Raw genomic sequence first — 25,796 nt, 5'->3', positions numbered from 1 at the left:
TATTCAAAATAGCCAAAAAGTGGAAATGACAGAAATGTCCATCAACTGATAAACAGATGTTTTATATCCATATAATGGAATATTACTTTACAAAAAGGAATGAAGTAATGATATGTACTACAACATGGGTGAACCTCAAAAACAGTCTTAAAAGATGTCAGTCACAAAATACCTCATATTGTATGATTCTACACACAGCATGTCCAAATGTCCAAAAGAGGCAAATCTACCAACAGAAAACTGATTAGAAGTTGCCTAGAGCTGGAGGGGACTGAGAGAAGACTGGGGTACAGTATGGAGTGTCTTTTTTGGGGTGATGAAAATGTTCTAAGACTCATCGTGGTGACAGCTACACAAGCTTTGAATATATTAGAAACCACTGACCTGTATATTTTAAAAAGGTGATTCATATTGCATGTGAATTGTATTTCAATAAAGCTATTAAAAATATTCTTATATGGTGAAAGACTTTTTAGTAAATATTAACAAAATAACTGAACAAAAGTGGTGCCCACACAAACATGTAACTTCAATGTTTTATAGTATCTTTAACATTAGGTCCCGAAAGCAAGCAAAATTATTACCTTTTCTACTGACGACAGCTGTTGCTGTAATCCATCACATTTTTTATTCAGCTCTTCAAAAAGAGTTTTATATTTTTCTGTTTGAGACTGTTGCAAATTAATTGTTCGTTGCTGTCTCACACAATCTTCTTCAAAGTTTTTTATTTGAGACTTTAAATCCTGAATTTCATTTTCCTATATGTAGGAAATTATAGATTATGTGAAAAAATGCACAAGGTTTGGTATCACAACATAAAGCAGAAAACAAAATGGAGCATCACATGATTTGAGATATTTATATTCACTTCACAAAGAAAAACAAACTGCATTCCATTTTCATCCTCAAAAACGGAAGTCAGATGTTTTATTTTTATTTGATAGCTTACATTTGTAAATCTTATACCGAAAATTCTAACTAACAAGTATTTAATATTCTTTAGCTCAGAGAAAAATTCAACATCTCAAAATAGAATAAAATTCAGTATTTACATATAATTAATTCAAAATTTAATTGTAAATTACATCTCAATGAATATATTTTAAAATAATTGAAACTGCTCCTAAAATATCTTTGAATATTAGAGAATTTATTTTGAGAGGTTTTACCTTTTTATTGCATTCATATACAACATTATCCAATTCCTCCTGCATAACACGGAGTTTGGCCTTTAGAAATCTGTTCTGGGCTTCTGCAGATTTAAATAATTACATTTATTGTCTTTCACTGAATTTAAGATCAATTGCAAGACAGACCATTATTTTATGAGGAAAAAATGTGGAAGATGGGGAATTTATCAAGAGATCCCTCTCTGAGAACACTAAAGACACTAAACACCCATACTATAAAGATAAACGAAAAACAAATCCAACAGAGAGGAACTGTTCACATCTCAACCTAAAACTGAGTAAAGAAAGGAAAAACAATCAAAAACTCTTCCCGAGAATCTGAACCACAAGCCAGTACTCACATTCAGTCTGCAGACTGAATGTGTACTTTACCAACATGATTCAAAATACCTCAGTCAGAATTTAAAGGGGTTTCAGGCTGGTAATGTCCCTAGGTGTTTGGCAGAAACAAACATAAAACCTCTTTAGCAAAACTCAACTTCAATCTCAGCCACTGTGATTACAAAATACCAGTGACCATAATACATATCCCAATTTCACAGAAGTTAAAATGTAGTCTATGTGCCTCAGAAGCAAAGAAATACCTTACTACTGAAGCTTTCTCCCACAGTCCCTAAGATCTACCTTTGGTATTTAATTGCTACCTAAAAATCTTTATTCAATGATATCAGCAATAAATCTTTAATATTTCTAGAACTATATAAGTAAATAAAGTGAAAAGTGAACTTAAAACTCACTCCATAATTCATTTGATCATTTATCTAAAAAATATCTATTAAGTCTCTATAATGTTCCAGGCATAGTAGGGATAAGACAAGCTTTGCCTTCATGGATCTCATCTTGAACGAACACTCTGAATTGTCTCTGAGGAGTCATTAGGATATATCCCAACAGAGCACAAAACATCTCCATATACATCCCACTCCAAAGCTCTTCTTACTAAATGCTCCCAGTGCTACCACGGAGCTAATTAATGGTGACTGGCTCTAACGCACCTAGACCTCTTTAGCCTCAAATCTCCCTTCAAGCCTCTCATGTCACTCAAGTTAGTACAGGATAGGAGGGAAATGATACATTTAAAAATGTGTAGTTTGCAGCAGCTGGTCTGCAAAGAGGAAGGAGGAAGAATGGGAGAGCATGACTTGACCATCTCTTTCTCTCCCCCAACTAACCTCAGTGTCACGAAGGAGTCGAATGCTCTCACCTCTGCAGGCCCAGAGTATTAACTTCCCATCCCCATCTCCCTCTGACTTTAGTCTTAGCGAGCAGTATGTGCTACTAAGCTACTTCTGATCTTTTCCTCTTGCCTATATAGCCATTCAGGCAATCATATGGAGTAAGAGAAAACTCCCCCAGAAGGGGCGATAGCTTGGCCAAATAGTCTGGAAAGGGAAGGCAGGGAGGCAAAGTGGCAGAGAGATGATTCAGCAATAAAAAGGAAGTAGCAAGTTAAGGTAGTTTGTACTGGTTCTATGTATCTAAAAGCAGGAATAATTCTAACAGGGCCATGGGTGACTGTTTGAAGAACCGTCAACGTGTGACCACTGTGTCCTTGAAGGCATCTTGACAGAGACATAAAGGCAACTTCCTGCTTCACTTAACTTCTCTTCTGAAAAGTACCCCCAGAAAGCTTAGATAAGTCAGTAAATGTAATAAATTCATAAATAATTGCTCATTTATGACTAGCATATAGCAAAATAATCATTACACATATAAATTGTTATGGTTTTCACAGAATTTTAAAGATAAATCTTATGACTATCTCATACAAACTGCTATATTTTGAAATGAGGAAATTGCTATTATAGAGAAGCTAAGAGGCTGGCCTCAAGTCACAACTATAGTTCAGTACGAACCATGTTCAAATACATGTAATTGACTTATTCTGTTTATAAACGCATGGCTAGCTCCTCACAAATTCAACAGTTCTAGAGGCATTACTGGTAACTAAATTCTGTTTTTAGATTATCTAAACTTAGTATTATTTTTCAAAGTGATACACAGAGAATGAGTTTATAAGAAAGAAAATTACATTTACTAGAAAACTAATGTGATTATTTTAATTGATGCCACATCAATCATTCATTTATCCTTTGAACATGCAGTTCAAGTAAAATATAGTATCAATAAATGAAAGGAATTCAAAGAAACATTGAATTTAAAAAATTATTTTAATGTGGGGCACCTGGGTGACTCAGTTGGTTAAGCGTCTCTCGATTTTGGCCATGATCTCAGAGTTGTGAGATGGAGCCCTGCATTGGGATCTGCACTGGGCATGAAGCTTGCTTAAGATTCTCTTCTCTCTCTCCTTCTCCCTTTGCCTCCCCTCCCCAAATTATTTTAATGTTTTAATGATAAGCTATGGGGCATTTTAAACTTAGTTGAAATGTCATTAATGAAGCTGATACCATATAGTCTTTTTGTTTTTTTTTTTAAGATTTATTAAGGTGGGCAGGGCCATGGGAGAGAGAGAGAGTCTCAAGCAGACTCCCCCATGAATGGGGATTCTAACAAGAGCTCAATCCCAGCGCCCTGAGTTCATGCCCTGAAATCAAGAGTTGGTTCTTAACCAACTGAGCCATCCAGGCATATAGTCTTTTTTATTTTTACTTTTTATAATGGAAAATGTCAAACATATGTAAAAGTAGAGAGATTATATCAATGAAAAAAATCACTTTCCCATCACCCATATTCAACAATGATCGACTTAAAACTATACTAAAACTTAAAACTATAATTCCACTCAGTCCTCCTACCATCTTGTCCCACTAGATGATTTCTGAAACAAATGCAAGCTATCACAATACATTTTTTAAATGCAAAAAAAAATTGTTCCCAAATACCTTTTTCTAAGTAACTGTGATATAAGGATAAAAAGCAAAGAAAGCTTACCTATTCCAATGTCGTTACTAACACCACAAAAAATATCATCCTCTATACAATCAGGCAAACCTTCTTCCTCGAGTTGCCCTTCAATTTTGCTAATTATTTTTGCAAGAGAAAAGTCTGAGAAATCCTCTGGAATAGCAACATCATTGGCAGTCTGTACATCAGAGTATTTCAATTTTATACTATAAATAAACACACATATATATACACATTCAAATATTACATACAACGTCAATATATAAAGGAGATAGGACTTTTTTATTCAAATAACAAAGCAGATAAAAATTAATTTTAAATTTATGATGAAATCTACAATTGACACTTTCAAGGATGATATTATAAGACTTAGTCGACTTTCAATTTTTATGAATCACACAGCTAACAGAGTTAGAGAAGGCTTATGAAGCCAGTTTATCTAGACATTGCCTCCAAACAAGTAAACGTCAAAACTCAAGAGTGCTGAACTTAGCCTTCCACGTCAAATCCATACTGTCGCTTTTAAATTACACGCTGCTCAAGAATAACTATATAAATTGACATTGCTTCAAGCCATCATTCTGCAAAAACTGAAGAATAATATCTCTTAAGAAAAAAATTAGAGTGAACAGTTTTTAGCTCAATCAAAATCAACTCTTTTTTTCCACCTAAAGAACCATATTCCAACCAGAATCAAAGCCAACCAAAAAAATAGATTAGATTTTTTTTTTTAAGATTCTATTTATTTATTTGACAGACAGAGATCACAAGTAGGCAGAGAGGCAAGCAGAGAAAGAGAGAGAGGAGGAAGCAGGCTCCCTGCTGAGCAGACAGCCTGAAGTGGGGCTCAATCCCAGGACCCTGAGATCATGACCAGAGCCACATGGCAGAGGCTTAACCCACTGAGCCACCCAGGTGCCCCTAGATTTGATTTTCTTAACAAGGGAAGAAATATGAAATAAAAGTCACTAGTAAAGGCATTAAAGAATGGGCCAGCCCTAATCCATTAAGTTTATGGTTCTGAAAACCTTTTAACTTTTTACTTAACGCCTAACTTACTTTTACAACACAAGCAAAGCCTTCAGAATTTTGTTCAGAAAAACAATCTTTTATTTAAAAAGTAATTTTGAAGTCTGAAAATAAGATAACCAGTTACATTAGTTCTCTTTTCTTCTATTTTAGATTTATTTTCTCTTAATAATCACTTCATTCTTTTTTCTTTCTTTTATTTAAAAAAAAAAGTTATTTAGTCAATTAAAAGACACAAAGACTAACAAAGATTTTTCTAGGATTATAATGTAATTATCATTTTGGGTAAGTAACACATTTAATAAAAAGAAGCTGGTTAGTATAACACACTGCATGTGTGACCTTCCTTTTTTAGGTCTCCTATTCTAAAGAGCCTCTTGGTCCCCTTTACAAGCTTAAAATACTAAGAACAGTCTGAAATTATTTCTCACCAAAAACAACAGAACGTAAATTACAATGATACGATAGTCTTACTTAGAGCCACCTGATCATTCTGTATGTCAATATACGCAATAATGTATAGTGTTCTATTAAAAGCTCAAAAAAGTACACTTGTTAGAGAAGAACACCTATGTTCTAGTCTAAGTTGTAAGAAAATATTTAACACTTAAAAATTTGAAATGTGTTGACTTTGCTTAAGAGAAAAATGTAAAACATTTAGTAACTGTTGCAAGACATTTCTGAGTAGAACATGTTTTAAATTATTCAATGCAGATAAGATACACACAGTGCAAGGTATAAAAAGATCTGGAGAAACTGATAAAGCTTAATAATTAAAATGATGGTATTGTGAATCATCAAACTAAAAAAGGAAAATAATAATTTTAAACCTGTACGATACCTTGAATTTGTTTTTCTTCCTTTATTTGCAGAGTGCAGTTTGTTTGGAACCTTGTTTACTGCATCAACATTTTTGGTCTTTGGCTACATCAAAAGAATTTAAATTACTGATTAATTAGATTCTAATCATTTGTCATGGAAAGCAATTTTGTAATATACAGAACTCTGAGTTTACTACACAGAAGAATTTCTATTTTCATGTTATTAATCAAATTATATTTTAAAGAATCCCAGAAATGTATAGCTGGAAAAGACCTAGATATCACCAGCACCAACAGATTCAATGATAAGGAAAATGAGCCTCCAAAATTTGAGGCTATTCAGCTAGCTAGTGAACATTACACTGGATGTTCTGGCTCACAGAATTTAGTTCTCTTCACTGATTATTCCCGAGACAGACCTGCACATATACTGTTCCCTTGGCCTAGATCCCAGTAGGTGGGGAACTTGTAGATCCCAATTTGCCTAGCACCTGCAAGAGTGTTCTATCTGCACACTGTAAATATCTAAATGAATGAAAAAATCTCTCAAATTACCACTTTGTATAGAATTACTTTTCTTTTTTGGATGGTGTATGTGGTAAACTTGGGCTTCAGAGAGAAAACTAAAAATGCTTAGGTTACAGATTCATTTTACTTAGAATTTTTTCCAATATATATCCAAATTGTTCAGTGAAATTATGAGACAAAAAAGCATTCAAATTTATTTTATGAGCAACATGAAGGCATCTAAGTATCAAGGCTTATACTCTATTTCTATAGTCATACTCCTCCGTTTTATTCTAAGGAAGGTCTAAAAAATAACCTAAATTCTACAGAATGCAATTATATTTACAGAAAGTTTAATTTTTTAAAAACATTTTATTTATTTGAGAGCCCACAAGCAGGTAGAGCATAAGGGAAAGAGAGAGGGAGAAGCAGGCTCCCCACTGAGCAGAGAGCCCAGCGCAGGGCTTGTTCCCAGGACCCTGGATCATGACCTGAGCTGAAGGCAGAGGCTTAACCAACTGAGCTACCCAGGTGCCTCAAAAGTTTGATTTCATACCTTAGTTTCTGAATAGAGGTGAACTATCCCTTCAGACAACAGATCTCTACAGACCAAAAATAAACATTATACATTAATAACAGATGTTACTAAACAGAGACACAATAAAATTCAACAGTAATTATATCTAAAAGGGAAAACAGACAACTAGCAAGTAGACGTTCTGTGATTCTAGTTATGCACATGTTAATTTTGATAAGTGTCACAAACAACCAAAGGTTTTTGGTTAAATAATTCACTTTTGAGAAGATATACTATAATATGAATATTTTTGTAGGGAAATAGAGCACAAATTTTAACAAATAAAAATTATAAGGAGTGATTATTGGTAACCCACAGGGATTATCGATTTTACAAAATGATTCACTACAAGGCTTTTAGAGTGAGCTCATCCAATGTTATCCTTTGTAAATGTATTCAAATACGTGGTCACTGTCTGTTTTCCCAGTTACACTGTGAACTCCATGAGGGCAGGAATCATGTCTGCCTTGTTCATTGCTCTATGCCTAGTACTTGGCATGGTACCTAGCATATGAGCTCTTAAACTGCCACTAAGTATTTGTTAAATGCATGAATAACTATATATAAAATACAACTCATTTTTTTAACATTTCACATTCCTTTTTTATTGAAGTATAATTGACATACAATAGCCTATTAGTTTCAGGTGTATGTCATAGTGATTCAGTATTTTTATATATTACAAAATGGGCCCCACAACAAGTCTAGTTACCGTCTCTTACCATACGAAGCTGTTATAGTATTACTGACTACCTTCACTGGACTGTACATTACATTGCCATGACTAACTCATTACTGGAAGTTTGACCTCTAAAATACAACTCCTTTTTATGCAGTTTTCAAAATATGTTTTTATTTAAAACAAAGAGTGTTTATGGGGTCTTGCACTTTATGGCCCATGGGCTGAATCCACCCACAACCATTCATTTCACATTATATATGGCTGTTTTCTCACTATAACAACAAAGTTGAGTAGTTATGACAACGACTGTAAAGCCCACAAATACAAAAATATTTATTATCTGGCTCTTTATTGGAAGAGTTTGCGTACACCTGATCAATTGTCTTGACTATCCCTATTACATGTATTAGTATTTCTGAAAATCTGCCATGTTACTATCTATTGTTGCTATTAAAAACCAAAAAACCAAAACCAAAACCAAACCAAACAAAAAAAAACTCCATCATATCCCCTGAGAATTCATAACCATAATAAGAACACAAAAACAAAATTACTTTCCATCATATGCCATCTACTCAACTAGTAATACATAAGTTATTTCAATATTAAACACAGATACTTAGAGAATATTATATACAACATTTTAAAGAACTAGAAATAGCTCTGGAAAGAAAAAAAGGCAGCTTTCAAAATACCTTAAAATTACAGACTTAACAATCATTCTCACATACGACATTAAAATGTTACCAAATCTGGGGCGCCTGGGTGGCTCAGTGGTTTAAGCTGCTGCCTTCAGCTCAGGTCATGATCTCAGGGTCCTGGGATCGAGTCCCGCATCGGGCTCTCTGCTTGGCAGGGAGCCTGCTTCCTCCTCTCTCTCTCTCTCTCTCTGCCTGCCTCTCTCCCTACTTGTGATCTCTATCTGTCAAATAAATAAATAAAATCTAAAATAAAATAAAATAAAATAAAATGTTACCAAATCTCTGCTCAGCAGGGAGCCTGCTTCCCCCTCTCTGCCTGCCTCTCTGCCTACTTGTGATCTCTGTCAAATAAACAAAATTTTAAAAATAAATTAGAAAAATAAAAAGTTACCAACTTTTATCCAAATTTTAAGTTTCCTCTTTAATGGCCTTCATATCAAATTAATATTTGCCATTTCCTTATTTTTCTGCATCTTCCATCTCCCATCCCCGATACACATATGCATCAGCCAAAGGACATTTAATGGTTATCAGTCTCCCTCAGGTTTAGGAGCGTGACATTATTTTGTCAGTGTATTTCCATGAATAACGGACTAAAACACTGTATTCTACCTATCTTTGTTACACTTCTCCAGGAAAGGTTTGTGTGTACCATAGCAAATGATTTGTGTGGTAAACCTTGCTTCCAGCAGACTGAAGGATATGTATGTTATGCTATTAGGAAACTAAATTCTGGTTTCCTGACCATTTTGTTTGGCAGAGTAACCTCGGATGTTGAAGACTTATTATAATATATACTGCCTGACCACCATCATTTACACGAATGATTGTTCCAAGCTAAAATGGATTGCCTCTTTACAGAATTACCTCCCATCTTCAGCAATTTCCAAATAGTAGCATTTCTTTAAAAAGCCACCTGATCAAGGTAAACAGAGGTGTCATCACCACTTTGCACTTAAGGAAAATTTAGTGAAAGGAAACCAACAGATGTATTTTTATGCTTGTGAAATCAGTCTCTCACTTGCTTCAACAGAATCTAGGGATTAACTATTGTTACCATCATTTCAGTCTTTCAGTTTACTTGATAAAAGCTGTGCCTAATCTTTGTAATACAAATTTTGGAATTTTGATAATTGCTAAACATCATTTGTCATAAAATATCAGAAAGCATTACATGTAATAAGGATATGTAATTTTATGTGTATATATCAAATGATATAAAAAATTTAAAATACATTTTTAGATTTACAGTTCTATAAATGTTTTTAAAGATTTATTCGTTTTTAGAGAGCAAGAGAGGACGTACGTAGGAGGAGGGGCAGAGGGACAGAATCTTTCAAGCAGACTCCCCACTGAGCAAGGAGCCGGATGAGAGGCTCAATCCCACAAGCCATGAGATCATGACTGAGCAGAAACCAAGAGGACATGCAACTGAATGAACCACCCAGACCCCTCTACAGTTCTATAGATTTTTTTTAAGGTTTTATTTATTTATTTGTCAGAGAGCGTGAGAGAGACAGAGACAGAGGGAACACAAGCAAGGGGAGTGGCAGGCAGGGGGAGAAGCAAGCTCCCAGTTGAGCAAGGAGTCCTATGTGGACTCAATCCCAGGACCTGGTATCATGACCTGAGCCGAAGGCAGGCACTTAACCCACTGAGCCATCTAGGTGTCCCAAACAGTTCTGTAAATTTTAACAAATTTTATGGTCATGTAGCCACCACAACAACCAAGATAGAGAATATTTCCATCATCTCCAAAAGTTCTGTTGTGACCCTTTGTAGTTAATTTCCTCCCCTCCACCACACACAGCCACTAATCAGATTCCGTCCCTACAGTTTTACCTTTTCCAGAATGTCAAATAAATGGAATACAGAGGGGAAAAAAAAGAGGCAACCCAACCAGAGAACACACTTCTAACACCAGAGAACATACTAATGGTTACTGGAGAAGAGGAAGGCAGGGGGATGGACTAAATGGGTGATGGGTATTAAGGAGGGCACTTGTGGTGAGCACTGAATGTTGTGTATGTGATGAATCACTGAATTCTACACCTGAAATTAATATTACACTGTATGCTAATTGGATTTTAAATGAAAGCTCGAAAAACAAAACAACCCTCGAAAATAATGGAATCACACAGTACACATATGTTTTAATCTGTCTTCTTTCACTTAGCTTCCATGTTGTCACTGCATCAGTAGTTCACTGCTTTTTGCTGCCAAGTAGTTCCATTGCATGGATATATCATAATCTGCTTATCCTATCTGTTCACCACTGGATAGCTGAGCTGTTCCCAGTTTTTGGCAATTATGAATAAAAGCGCTATAAACATTCGCATACAGGTTTTCACTTGGACATGTGTCTTCACTTCCCTTGGGTAAATAGCTAAAAGGGAACTGCTGGATCATATGCAGTACTTTTGAGTAAATAATGTCCCAATATTTCAAGTATGAGCTAAATACACTGCTGCTTAAGTAACACATTTCTTTTTTGTTTGTAAGCCCCGTAAGGTGTTAGACGTTCTATCCTGTTACAGCCTGCTTCTTCATCTTAGAAGACTGGGAGGACCTATAGTTATTTTGAGCTTTAACAGTCACAGTTTCAGTCTATCATTCAAAGTTTTTTAGTGGGCACAACTACCCCCAAAACTAGTGGATTTCATATCTGATTCCGGTCAGTTCCATGTGCCATTATTCCAACCGCAGTTCCTTCCAAGACTATATTTCTTTAGTATGAACACCTCACCCACTTTAATAATGGCTTCCTTTGAGATTGTCAGGCTTCTATGGGGAGACTATACCTTTAGGCAGAGCTTTGCCCGGAGCCATTTTATCAAATTGGAAGTTTCACTAGGTGACATTCAAAATGATCCTTGCCCTGAAGAACCTTAATCCATTATAAAGTTTTATTAATAGCATGAAGACCACATCTTTAGTCTGATCTTTGCTTCAAGGCTGAGCATTAATAGACTTTTGTTCCTCAAAGACCTTCTCAGTTTTATCTCATAATTTTTTTGGTCGAAAAGCAGATAATCCTACAAAGCAAGGGTAATCAAGACTGTGTGGTACTGCATAAGAACAGATACATAGATTAATGGAATAGAATTGAGAGTCCACAAATAAAACCACATGCCTCTGGTCAGCTGACTTTTGACAAGACTGGCAAGAGCATTCAGTGGGGAAAGAATACAACTAATAGTAACAGCACATACTACTAATACTCTGTTTTCCAACCTCTTTCCCTGAGAATATAAGTTCATTTGACACCTGTCCTGCCTTCACCAAAGGTGGCAGTTTTACTAAACCCATTGCCATGACATTAATAGTGCTTCTCTACCTTCCTGCCTCCAGGATCAGTTTCCTTGCTGGCTACAACCTAACTACAAAGCTAAAGCCACACTTTCCAAATTTTTGTCATATGGCACCTGATTCTCAATACCAGTTGCTCTATTATTAGGATAAGTAAGAAATCAACCCCCAAATTTCAGTGGCAGTAAAGAGGGATAGAGAGCCCTTTTTCCCATAAGTTCCACATGGTCACCCAGAGACCAGGCTGGGAGGTTTCATCAACTACATTTTTTCACTGATCATGGCTGAGAAAGAGTCAGCTGGAGGTTCAAAATACAACTCCTATCTGCTGGCTTGGAAGAGAATAATCTGACTTTAGCTCCTAGCAAGAGACTTAGAATGTTGACTAAACACCATTGCCTGTGCTGTAAGATTTTATATTCACACAGATCCTTTGTTTCCCTAAATACATCTTGATACCCTATTTTTTTTTTTTTTGAAGATTTTATTTATCAGAGAGACAGCGCAAGGAGGGGGCAGTGGCAGGCAGAGGGAGAAGCAGGCTCCCTGTCGAGCAAGGAGCCCGATGCAGGACTCAATCCCAAGACCCGAAGATCATGACCTGGGCCGAAGGCAAATGCTTAACTGACTGAGCCACCCAGGCACCTGATTCCTTGTTTTTTTTTGTTTTTTTGTTTTTTGTTTTTTTTTTTACATACCTGAAGTTCACATGAAATTCAAGGAAAAAAAGATCTATTTTATTTTTACTAACTTATTTTTATCTAATTTTCATATGGAATTTTAAAAGAAAGGTAGTATACTATTTAAGAACAGGTTCAGAAATCTTTACCAATTATGGTTTGCATCTCAGTGAGATCACATATAATCTATATATCCTTGGGCAAGCTACTGAGCTTTGCTAAGCTCCAATTTCCTCATTTGTAAGATGAAGACAATAATATTTGTATCAAAATAATACTTTGAGGGGGCGCCTGGGTGGCTCAGTGGGTTAAAGCCTCTGCCTTCGGCTCAGGTCATGATCCCAGGGTCCTGAGATCGAGCCCCACATCGGGCTCTCTACTCAGCAGGGACCCTGCTTCCTCCTCTCTCTGCCTGCTTCTCTGCCTACTTGTGATCTCTGTCTGTCAAATGAATAAATAAAATCTTCAAAAAAAAAAATAACAATACTTTGAGGACTAAACGACATAAAGTAGGTAAAGGGTTTACATCATGTCTCGTTCATATAAACCTCGACTTTATTAGTATATTATATATTACATTATTTTTCAAAATATAGATTTCTAATACACGCAAAAAATACTTTACATGACAAAAGATCCACATACATCATCCAAAAAATGGTGTTTTGAGAATTTAAGTTACTTACCTTAAACTGCAATCCTCTTCTTTTTCATAGGATTTAATTTGTGTTGAGACCGGCCTTGATTGTACTTCTTGGTGATCTCTCTAGTTAAATGTATAAAGATAAATCATATAGAGAGAAACCACAAAACCAGGATTTCGTCAAGTCCCTTTCTGATCATTAATCAGCTTCCATGAAATCAAGGCGTAGAACTCAAATGCTATGTATGGTATGAATATAAGGTCTGTAACAATGTAGTTTGACCTTTCATTCATTCTGGATTCAGAAAGTCAATTCTAAGGGGAAAATGTATCAATGCCTTTATCTGATCTTATCTACCTCCTGATTGCCCACTACATCAGTCTTCCAATTTGTGTTAACATGCAAAGGAAATTAGGCTCACAGGAAATTAGAGCATAAATTCATTTAATGGGTGGAAAAACTTGTCTCAAATTGGGCAAAGCTCAGTTTTGGTTTTTTTTTTTAGAGAGAGAGAATGCACTTGGGTGGGGGCAGAGGGGGAGGAGCAGAGGGAGAGAGAGAATCCTAAGGACGCTCCACACCCAGTGCAGAGGCCAATGCAGGGCTCGATCTCACAACCCTGAGATTATGACCTGAGTAGAAATCAAGAGTCAGATGCTTAACTGACTGAGCCACCCATGCCCCAAAGCTTCAATGTGAAGACCATGAAGCACTAAAGCACTAAGAGTAAAAGCTTTTGGCAATGATACTGAAGTGAACTGAAGTGAAAGTGAGTGAACAAAAATTCAATGCAGCAAAGTTATATCCATTAGCTTCCATGGGGCAGGAATGTCCTCTCCCCTTTTCCAACCCTTCCCAGGCTTCTACCCTACTCTTTTAGGAAGCGGAAAGGGAATCATCCTTATTAGAGGATTCTTGGAGCAGAATGTATGAGTCCTTCATTCTCCTCTAACACTGGGTTTGTTAATTATTTTCCTGCTCTTTGACACTGGCAAAAACTAAAAGATATAATAAAAATTTATTATTTATTTTATTTATTCTACTTTTATTTTTTATTTTTATTAAAATATATTGTATTATTTGCCCAGGGGTACAGGTCTGTGAATCATCAGGCTTACACATTTCACAGGGCTCACCATAGCACATACCCTCCCCAATGTAAAAATTTATTTTTAATAAAATATTTGATTATAAATGAAACTAGCAAACTTGTAACCATTATCTATATTACCTGAAATATTCTTATTACAAAACTAACAAATAATGATGGATCTGTAAAAGGCATTAAAACAAATTTTTGCCTATTTTTCACTACCATCTCCAAGGAGGATGGGTGGAGAATTTAAAAGAAATATAATTTTTTAGGGTAAAAAAGTAAAAATTGAAAAAAGTTTAAAAACAGCTACTTTCTTTGTCTAAGGAATACTACTATAGGCTATCAATAAATAATGGGAATGATAATTCTTAAATTGCTGCTTAAAGTTGGAATAACCAATCTGGCAGCCAGAATGGGGCAAAATATACTGACTTTGTCTAGTGATATAACTTTACTACATTTTTTTCTAACTATAAATCTGACTAATCTAGCCCTAAAAATTTGAATTAAATCCAACTGCAGAATTTAAGAAACAAATTATCATCTGAGTATTAGTGATAATTGTTATCCTTTATTCAACTTTTGTCCTGAGCCCATTTTATTTCTAACCTTACTGAATTACCAGCATTTATTCTATACATCTACTCTCAAACATTAATTTTAAAGTAGTGGGAAAGATTATTAAATATTAATGTTCTTACTAATTAGATGGTTGGGACATCTAAATGGAAAACACTTTTTCAGTGGCTTTTAGGAAATGTGTGCATATCAAAAACACAAGTGCATATATGTATCTATTTATATATTCATATTCAATCTGTGATAATTCATTGACCTAAAAATTTATGCTTTGGGCACTTTAGAAAGTTAAAAAAAACTAGCACTCATAGGAAATAAATAATAATCGCACATTCACTTACTATTACTTCCTCAGCTTGTCGAACCAGATCAGCTGTTTTTGCCTCTAATTCTGCATTCAAACGCCTAAAAGCAAAAAATAATTTAGTACTTGGGATATACTGAAGATTCTAACAAAAATAAAAGTAATTAAATTTCAATAACTACACTTTAACTGATCAAGAAATGCCAAAACAAACACATGACATTTTTACTCTAAAATTACCATTACTATTAGAACACTTACCTCCAACTCTTCATGATTCCTCATCTTTTGTGGTAGAAATTCAAACACTAACTCTTGGCCTCTCACTGGCCCTTACTTCAGGTGTAATGATTTATTTGGGTAGAATAAATTGGGTGGGTTGAATTCAGTTCCACTATTCATCTTCATGGGATCAACTCCAAATGGGGGCAGGAATGAGGCAGGATGGGGCAGAGGCCTGCTTTGGTCTGGGGGTGTTGCTGCAACTGGGAAGGTAAATCTGGGGTTTAGTGAGCAGGGCTAATGTGGCTCACATCTCAGTTACTTCAGTATCAGCTTCAGAAACAAAGGTGCTTATTTGAACCGCCACCTGCCACTCCTTTTCCTCCCCCCTCTCTATTTGGAATCTGGCAAAGAACAGGAGTACTATATGGCCCAATTTGAATAGAAGAATGGTAGTGTCACTAAAGGAAATGTTTTTTATTTATTTTTTTTTATTTTTTTTTTTTAAAGATTTTATTTATTTATTTGACAGAGAGAGATACAAGTAGGCAGAGAGGCAGGCAGAGAGAGTGAGAGGGAAGCAGGCTCCCTGCCGAGCAGAGAGCCCGATGCGGGACTCGATCCCAGGACCCTGAGATCATGACCTGAGCCGAAGGCAGCGGCTTAAACCACTGAGCCACCCAGGCGCCCAGGAAATGTTTTTTAAAGATAAAATTGCTCATAATCCTATCACCATCATCTAAATGTTTCTACTTTTCATATCCTTCTAATTTTCACCTATACTATGTTTTCCCATACAACTATAGAAGGAATTGTTCAGCTCTACACAATCTATAATTCATGCATTAAACAGCTACACAATATTGTAATGAGTTGCACTTAATATAATGTACTCAACTGGGGCGCCTGGGTGGCTCAGTGGGTTAAAGCCTCTGCCTTTCGCTCAGGTCATGATCCCAGGGTCCGGGATCGAGCCCCGCATCGGGCTCCTTGGCGGGGAGCCTGCTTCCTCCTCTCTCTCTCTCTGCCTGCCTCTCTATTTGTGATCTCTATCTGTCAAATAAATAAATAAAATCTTTAAAAAAAAAATATAATGTACTCAACTGTTCCTACTGTTAAAGTCCTTTTTTCACTTTTAAAGGTTAACATGATAGTAAACATTTTCAACAGCATAAAACTTTTTAGTTTTATTCACAGCTCACATTTCTAGACCATCTAGGCTCTTTTGAAATTATATGAAGGGAACATGTGGAGCAATTTTTAAAACATCTTATTGTTTTACTTATGCAGTTAATATGCCATTACTTTATTTTTCGTATTTCCTTAACAAGAATCACGAGAACTTAAATAGAAGTTTCTGGTCAATACAGTATTCTGAGGTGACGCAGAACACTATTCTGCTCCAAACCGAAGGACGTGTTGGATAAAATGTAATGTAGGAAATACTGCTAAGCTCCAGCTCAGGCAAGGGAAATACCCTGGCACTAAAAATAAAGCAGCAGCTCAAAGTGAGAGCAGTAAACAGGAACAGAAGCCAGAAGTATCTAACAGCTAAAAACTGATGCATGTGTGGGAGTCATGAAAGGCTACACCTGTGAAACACAGACTACAAAAACACTACCCCTAATTAGGTAGACGGAAATGAAACTGGAGCCATGGGTGAAAAAAACTCTTGTGAGTAAACACAGCAAATTCATTTACTCAGATGGTATAGGGACCCTATGCCAAATTTTAGTACAGAAAGCCACACCAAAACCAGTGAGAACTCTGATAAGCTAGGAAAAGTAAATGTGAAATCAACCTACAAGGACACTTACCTAGAATATATGGAACTCTCTCAGAAAGCAAAGCCTGCTAAAAATGACTTCACAAAAACAACAAATTGCATAAAGAAAGGAATCGCCGAGGCAGAGAATTATTAGACCATAGTAACAGGATCATCTAAATCTAAAAACTAAATCTAAAAATCTATTTTTAAAAGATTTTTAAATCAGCATTTTTCATTTGCCCACTCCCCCAAAAGCAGGAATAGAAACCATTAGGCAAGAAGAAGTATTTATACAAAAGAACACTGAATTTAGAAAAGAACCAAACAGAATTACATAAATGAAAAACACAATCATTGCACTTAAAAACTCAAACTCAATGGATACACTGAACAATACCATGAACTGAAAAGGAAATGAATGAGAAGACAGGAGAAAATTCACCTAAAGGAGATAGAGAAACAAAAAGATAAAAATACAAAAGAGAGGTTAACATGCATTGAAGAGAGACTATAGGACAAAGACAGATGTCTAGTTACCTAATAGAAGTTGCAGAAGGAAATTCCATAGAAGGAGGGAATGTGAATAATGAATACTGAGAATTTTCTTAAATTGAAGAAAGATATGAATCTCAAGTAGAATTAAGAAAACAGGGCGCCTGACTGGCCCAGTTGGTAGAGCATGTGACTCTTGATCTTGGGATTGAAGGTTTGAGCCCCGCACTGCGCATAGAGATTACTTAGAAATTACATCTTTAAAAAAAGAGAGAGAGAGAAAGAAAACAAGCCCACACCTGTATACATCATAGTAAAATTGCAGAGCTTCAAGGACAAAAATAATATTCAAGTTACCAAAGGAATTATTATAAAAGAACCAAGAAAAATAGTCTACTGGCATTATGTTCTAAAAACCTAAGATGGGTTTTCAACATCTCTAGATTCCAACAGACAAATAAGTGTTATCTTTAATGGACTGAGGAGGAAGAAAACAGACCATTTAAAATCCTATGTGCAGCTAAACTCATTGAAAAATAAATGTCATGTAACAAAATTTTCAGAAAAGATGAGACTCAGAAGTAATGAAGGGTCTACACTTCAGGAAGGAAGAAGCTGAACCTGCAAAAAAAAATCATGATGAGGAAAAAAACTGAAAATATTATGATAAATCTAAATTACTACATAATATAAAAATAACATTAACGATAACCTGGAGAGTAGGAGTATTTAAAAGAAACAGGAAGTAAATCATTACCTAACTTAACAGATGGGAAAACCAAGTTAAAGCATTTTAAGGGCCTTCCAAACCAGAAAAAGAAAAATAAAGACATAACAAAAATTCCTTCAATCCAACAGAAGACAGAAGACAATAAACAAAGAAAAGGGGTAGTAAAAAGAAAACACAAAAATAAGATGGCTCAAATAACTTTAAATTAATAACCCAATAATATAAATAAATTCACCTATCAGAAGGCAGAAATGATTAGACAGGACATAAAAAGGATGCTGTTAAAGCTACATGACATAAGAAGCTTGAAAATAAAGGAATAAAAAAATTGCTCTGAATGGTAAGGAAAAGAAGAATTCATCTAGAAGATTTAAGTAAATCAAACAATATAGCATCCAAGCAAAAATGGACACAATTATAAGGAGAATTTTTTAAACTACAGTTATAATTTATTTTAGTTCACCTCTAACAGGAATCAACAGAGCTAGCAGGGGAAAAGGTGAGGATACTGATGTTATGGACAGTCTAATTAATTAGCTTGAGCTAAGAGATTCATCAAATAGTAAATATCCTTCCTATGAAGAATACGTGAACATTTACAAAAACTGACTGTGTACTGCTCACAAGTTTCAATATATTTTTAAAAATCAGTAGTATATAATTCTCTGATCATAGTGCAATTAAAAATAAATTTAGAATAACAAAAATAAAACAAGCAAATACCCAATATGCTTGGGAACTAAAAAAACTCCTAAATAACCACAACGAAAATCATAAAATATTTAAAACTAAATAACCACAAAAGAAATACACATCAAAACGTTCCTGAAACACAAATAAGCTGTAGTTGGAGAGAAATTTACATAAATTAAATGTATTTATTAAAAAATAAGAAAAAACTAAAACACAAAATAAAAGTAAACTAAATATAAATTAAATTAGAACTAAAAGGTAAAAAAAAAATCCACCATAATTAGAAGAGCTAAAGACCAATGAAGTTTTAAAAAATTACATAGATTAGCAACAAAATCAAAAGCTAGTTCTCTGAAAAGACGAATAAAATACACCTTCCAGCAAGATGGATAAAAAGACAAAAATAAATTATACTAGAAAGCTTCAAAAAGATGTGTATAAGGTTACAGACAAGACTTAAAACTTATAAGGTGTACACACACACACACACACACACACACACAGTGGAATATTATTCAGCCATAAAAAAAGAACGAAATCTTGCCCTTTGCAACATCTGGATGGAGCTAGACAGTACTGTGCTAAGTGAAATTAAGTCAGTTAGAGAAAGACAAATATCACATTTCTCTCATACGTGGAATTTAAGAAACAAAACAAACAAGCAAAAGGTAGAAAAAGAGGGAGAGAGAGAAACCAAGAAACAGATCCTTAACCAGAGGGGAGGGGGTGGGAGGATGGGTGAAACAGGTGATGGGGATGAAGGAGTACAATTGTTGTGATGAGCACCAGGTGATATATGGAATTGATGAATCACTATATTGTGAACCTGAAATGAATATAACACTGTATGCTAACAATACTGGAATTTTAAAAGGCATTAACTATTATTAAAATGAAAAAAATTAGCATATTAGAGCATATTTATGCTATTACCTTTTAAAACCTATATGAAGTGGACATTTTTCTAGAAAACTATCAAATAACCAAAATTTATTCTGGAAGCACTAGTACATCTAAACAAATGAATAATCTTTAATGAAACTGAATTGATAGGCAAAAAAAATCCATCAAAAAAAATACATCATACTCAATTTCACAATTTTAACCAAAAGGTAGATGATCCCTGATTACAAAAAGCTTTGAAGAACAGAAAAAAACAAAAAGGAAAACTATTCAGTTATTTCATGTGGCTAGGATAATACTGATATTGAAATCAGAAGGAAAAGAACTAGAAAGAAGTATAAGGCCAATCTCACTTTTGTGCAAAGATGCGAAAAACCTACATAAAGTTATAGCAATCAAATCCAGCAGTCTTTAAAGGAAAATTAAAAATCTGCTTGGTAGTTCAATATATTAAAACACTAAAAGTGTGTGTGTGAGGGAGAGGGCATTTAATCACCTAAATTAATTTGGGAAAAAAGTTTTGATGAGATTTAACATTCATTCAAAATAGGAATTAAAGGAAATAATGTCCTTAAACCTGATAAAAGAATCTAGCAGAACTCTACATCAAATACAGTGATAAATTAAGTGGGCTCCTTAAAATCATAACGAAGATAAGGATGCTCACCATCAGTTTTTCTATTCTATACTGCAGTGGAGGTCCTAACTAAAATGAGAAAAAAAGAAGATGCATGAGAAACAATGAGACAATACTATCATACTTTGCATATAATGTAACTGCCATTATAAAAAAAATGCAAGGTGGGTGCCTGGCTGGCTCAGTCGGTGGAGCATGCAACTTTTGGGGCACCTGGGTGGCTCAGTTAGTTGAGTGTTTACTCTTGGTCTCAGCTGAAGTGTTGATCTCAGCGTTATGAGTTCAAGCCCCATGTGCTTAAGGGAAAAAAAAAAAAAAGCCATTCATTACAGCCACAAAAACTATAAGACACTTTGAAACAGATTATATATGTGACAGTTTCATTTAGTAATATAAAGTATTAAAGGACATAAAAAAACTCACCCCTGTGTAAATGGAAATGTATCCTATTCATGAAAGGAAAGATTCAATAGCACAAAGATGCCAGTGCTCTGCAAATTAATCTATAAATCCAATGTAATTGGCATTTATGGGCATGGGGTATAGGGAGGGGTGGGGCTTGCCCTACCAGCTATCAGGACATTTAAAACAGATGTCACATAATCTTATTGTTTAGCTTTCAGGTTTTAGAACATAGGCATGAAACATGGAACACCTACTGATTTAAGCCATCGGCATAAATAGTCTGTTCTCTCAGAGAGTGATTATTTCCTCCAAATATTTGACAAGAGCTGATTATAGAAGATTTTAGATTGGGATTCCCAAGAAGTGCTGTGTTCTGCTGAATGAAGACATCCCATATATGCTTACGACCAAGAACATACGGCTAAATACTCTCTTATTAACCCATTCTTGCCCACAAGAATGGCCAGACATAGTAGTCTTCTGCATGGCATAGAAGTAATCTACAGCTTCAGGCTGAGTCTGGGAGCTCCTCTGTTCATATATGCCTCAGATCTGCATACCCAAGTAAAGATAACAGAACAAGTAACAACTGGCCACCTTTACGACAAAATGATTTCTGCTGAAATAGAATAGCTTCTGTAGATGTCTTTAAGACGATTTTAAGCAGGACCATAACAACACACCAGAGTCAGGTGCAAAATATACCCTTAAGTAAGTAAATGATTTAACCTAACCAGTGCAGGCATTTGGTGCTATCTGGTATATGGTAAAGAAAATAATTATTTGTGGTTGGGCACAGCTAATTCAGACCTGTACAAGGACAAGAGATCAGTTGCTTAGGTACACTCTTGAGCTGGTTAATAGAATCATTTTATTAAATAGGAGAATGATTATCTTCCTATTTGCTATGGCAAATTAACAAGTGCCTAGTTTATCAAAAGTCAGTACAGTTCCATTTTAACTTTAAATATGCTTTAGTTTTATAAAATAAGATAAAAGCAGAGAGGGAAGAAAACCATAAGAGATTCTTAAATATAGAGAACAAACAGGTTTGCTGGAGGGGACGGGCTAGGTGGGAGATGGGCACTAAGGAGGGCACTTGTTGGGATGAGCATTGGGTGTTATATGTAAGTGATGAATCACTAAATTCTATTCCTGAAAGCAATACTACACTATATGTTAACTAACTTGAATTTAAAAAAGAGTAAACTGGTCAGAAAATAAAAATAAATAAATAAGCGTTAAGTATAGATCATGTGGTAACTTTATGTTAAATATGAAGTAATGCTACAATGTTTCTCAAATTTTAATTTAAATTAGGTAAAATTATAAAGAAAATGAGTTGTTAAAATAAGGGTATTTTGTAAGGGTATATGCAATGACAATAGACCTGGTCTCTGACTTGAAGAATTTACAGACCAGTGGAGGAAACAGACAAAAAGTACACTAACAAATGTGTAACATTATGCTAACTGCAAAGAATATTAAGTCAGTAAAAAAGAGTAACTAGGAAGCTTAACATAATTCATGAAGGCCACGCTTAGCATTACAAGTGGAAGGCATAAGTATGATTGCCCTCAAGGGAAAAGCCAGAGAAACTTAGAAGGCCTGTAAGGCAAAAAAGAGAGGACACCAGATCAGACAAGACACAGGAGTCAGATCTAACAGACTTTCTAAAGTGAAACGGGGAACCACTGAAAGTTTCAGGCAAAGGATTGACTTGATCAAATTAAATGATTACTCTGGTTTCTGTGTGAAAACTGTGGGATGAAGAGTGAAATAGTCCAAGAATGAAAACACGTGTTGTCAGAATAGGTGTAATTACACCTAGAGCAGAGAAGGAAAGGACATCCTCCTAACACCACCAACGTGGAGAGAACGGGAATTCCAACTGCACTGAGAAGTACGCTTTCAGTTTAGAAACCAAGCCTAGGAGAAAGTCACAAAATTAAACTTCCAAGAGCTCCTAATTAAATGGATTTTCTTAAACTAAACTAAACTATTTGGCAATTCCTGCTAGCCAAATCGCTTCTAGCAGTATCATTTTGCTGATGGACATGTTTACTTGGGCTAAATTTTCACCCCTTTCAAACACTTAGGAAGTTAGCTAAGACAAGATGAAGACGAGCGAACAGGATGTTGAAAAGAGAATGGGTGAACAGTGAGTGATCCCAAACACCCGTCAGTCAGCACGAAAGTACTTGTAAGCAACCTCATTTGGGTAAAAGAAAGAAGGAAAAACTGAACGGCCTAGTTTCTTACTTATATTCTTCCTCCCTGGCAAGGAGGTCCAGTCCAGACGCTGAGTGTTGCTGAACGCGCGGCAGGAGCGGAGCGCTTGAAACGCTCCGTCTCTGTAAAAGAGAAAGAGACTTTCAGACCCGAATTTAAATGAGGTTCCGCGTTCTCTGGCTGGCTAAGAAGCTAGTCGCTACCCCGGAGTCTGTTTGAACTGACCCGAGGACCAGCACTTCGCCCCGCCATCTTTCGGGACCAAAGACGCTGTAACCGAGGCAACGAGCTCATCTTCCCGCGAGACTTATCGCATCCCGGACAGCACAGCGCCTTGAGCGCAGACTCCAGGCTCTCCTGGGCTCTCCGTAGAGAGCGGCCTGAGGATGGGGTGGGGCCTGAGGGTAGGGGAGTGGGCGGACCTCGGGACTGCGGGCGGAAAGGGCGACCTCAGCTGTGCACTGCCCCAGTAACCAGAGAAGCCTACCCGGTGCGTCCACTTAGAAATTCTTAAAGCTGGGGTTGGAAAGGTTTCAGAAAAGGAAGGCAGGTTCGTTTCTAAGAAACACAGAGTCTAGGGCGCCTGGGTGGCTCAGTGGGTTAAGCCTCTGCCTTCAGCTCAGGTCATGATCTCAGGGTCCTGGGATCGAGCCCCGTATCGGGCTCTCTGCTTGGCAGGGAGCCTGCTTCCTCCCCTCTCTGGCTGCTGCTCTGCCTACTTGTAATCTCTCTCTCTCTCTCTCTGTAAAAAAGAAAAAAAAAACAAAACACGCAGAGTCTTCTAAGAGTCTCTGTAAGAAGCTAGCTAGTAAAGCCCCTACTCTTGTGCTTTTCCAAACTTACTGACCACTTCGACCTCCACCTGTTTTTGTTTTTTTAAACGAACTCTTCGTTGGAATTCTAAATTATAATTTCTCACATTTATTTATAGCATGATTAAAGGCTTGGTCTCTCAAATCAGTCATCCTAAGTTCAGGTCCTTGCTCTGCCACTTACTAGTTGTTTAGTCTTGGGTAAATCACTCTGTATCTTGGCTACTTCACCTACAAAATGGGAGTAAGAGTAGTGACCATCTCATAGAGTTATTAGGAGAAGTGAATTCATGATTAGGATTGTGGCTGAAACACAATAAGTGGTTAAATTTTCCCGCTCTTTTGGGATAAAATTGAGAGTTCAGAAGTAAACCTTCACATTTAGGGTGTTAGCCTTAAAAGATAAAACTGTTTTATTCTTCCAGGAAAAAATGGTTTTATTTGGGAATAGCAGAGAATTGCAATCTGGAACAAGTAAGCTGAAGCAGAACTATAGGCAAGTCCACAGAACAAAGCGAGAACTGCTCTCATACAGGAAAGGGGGATGTTGAAAAAGCTATTATAAACAGTCCATTGACATAAATTGGGAGTTTGCAGTATAATGGCTTTCCATTGGCTGAGCGGTGACAGCCTCTTATTGGCTGGGCTGTTGCCAAGGTATGAAGAACACCCTTCCTCCTACTGGGATAGTAAAGTGTATCCACGTGCAAGCAGGCCTCTTCCTGTTGGATTTGTAATTGCCAAGTGGTAGAATTTGAGAGCTCCCCCTACTGGTCTCCTGACTCAATTCTAAACAAAGTTTCCTTTTATTAATTTTCACAAAAGTTAACATTTGGCAAGGGTGCCAAGACCATTCAGTGGGAGAAAGAATAATCTCAACAAGTGGCACTGGGATGAGTGGATATGCACATGGGAAAGAATGAAACTAGACCCTACCTCACAATGGTTATAACAATTAGCACAAACTGGATCAAAGACCTAATCTTAGATAATATTATAAAGCTCTTCAAAGAAACTATGGGTGAAAATCTTCATCACCTTGAATTAAGTAACGCTTTCTTAGATATAACACCAAAAACAAGCCACAAAAGAAAAATCAATAAACTAAGCATCATCAAATCAAATACATTTTGTTTCAAAGGATACCATAAACAAAGTGAAAGATGAACAATAACAAGAGTTGGGAGAAATTCAAACCCTCATACACTGTTGGTGGGAATATAAAATCGTGCAACCACTGCAGAAAATGGCCTGGCAGTTGCACTTAGAGTTACCATATGATCTAGCAACCTGCTTCTACGTATATACCCGAGAAAAATGAAAACATACACCTTCACAGAAAGTTGTGCACAAATATTTATATAGAAGCATTATTCAGAATAGCCAAACGGTAACCCAAATGATCATAAACTGATTAATGGGCAATAAGAGTGGTATAATCATAGAATGGAATACTATTCAGCACCAAAAAGGAATAAAGTACTGATACATACTACAATATGGATGGACTTTGAAAACATGAAATGTGAAAGAAGCAATTCACAAAAGACCAAATACTATATTATCCCATTCCAATATAACCACCTATTACAAGAAATGTCCAGAATAGAAAAATACATAGACAAAAAGTAGATTACTCGTTGCCTAATTTGACAGATGATGGGGGATTGGCTAAGATATTGCAAGGTTTTCTGGTGGGGGTAATGTAAATGGACGAAAATTGATTGTGATGATGGTTGCACAACCTTGTTAACTATATTAAAATCCAATGAGTAATACACTTTATATGGCTGAATGGTAGGTATGTGAAATACATCCAAGTTGTTAAAACATAAAAAAATAAATTATTTTTTTAAAGATTTTATTCATTTATTTATTTGACTGGCAGAGATCACAAGCAGGCAGAGAGGCAGGCAGA

General features: G+C 35.9%; 1 protein-coding gene across 1 annotated transcript in view; it reads right to left on the bottom strand.

Moving 5' to 3' along the window:
- The window catches only part of TEX9 (testis expressed 9), a 67,389-nt gene extending 44,029 nt beyond the window's left edge, over positions 1-23,360 (bottom strand). The window contains exons 1-9 of the mRNA XM_046007066.1: positions 23,292-23,360; positions 23,097-23,188; positions 15,022-15,085; positions 13,048-13,127; positions 6,969-7,014; positions 5,926-6,008; positions 4,083-4,261; positions 1,170-1,252; positions 585-758 (exon numbers count right to left, since the gene is read on the bottom strand). Of these exons, the coding sequence (XP_045863022.1) occupies positions 585-758; positions 1,170-1,252; positions 4,083-4,261; positions 5,926-6,008; positions 6,969-7,014; positions 13,048-13,127; positions 15,022-15,085; positions 23,097-23,188; positions 23,292-23,360 (870 nt within the window). The remainder of the gene's footprint in view (positions 1-584; positions 759-1,169; positions 1,253-4,082; positions 4,262-5,925; positions 6,009-6,968; positions 7,015-13,047; positions 13,128-15,021; positions 15,086-23,096; positions 23,189-23,291) is intronic.
- Positions 23,361-25,796: the final 2,436 nt, after the last annotated feature.

The sequence above is a fragment of the Meles meles genome, chromosome 6, assembly GCF_922984935.1.
Source record: "Meles meles chromosome 6, mMelMel3.1 paternal haplotype, whole genome shotgun sequence".
Taxonomy (NCBI): Eukaryota; Metazoa; Chordata; class Mammalia; order Carnivora; family Mustelidae; genus Meles; species Meles meles.
This window is presented reverse-complemented; position numbering and strand designations above follow the sequence as displayed.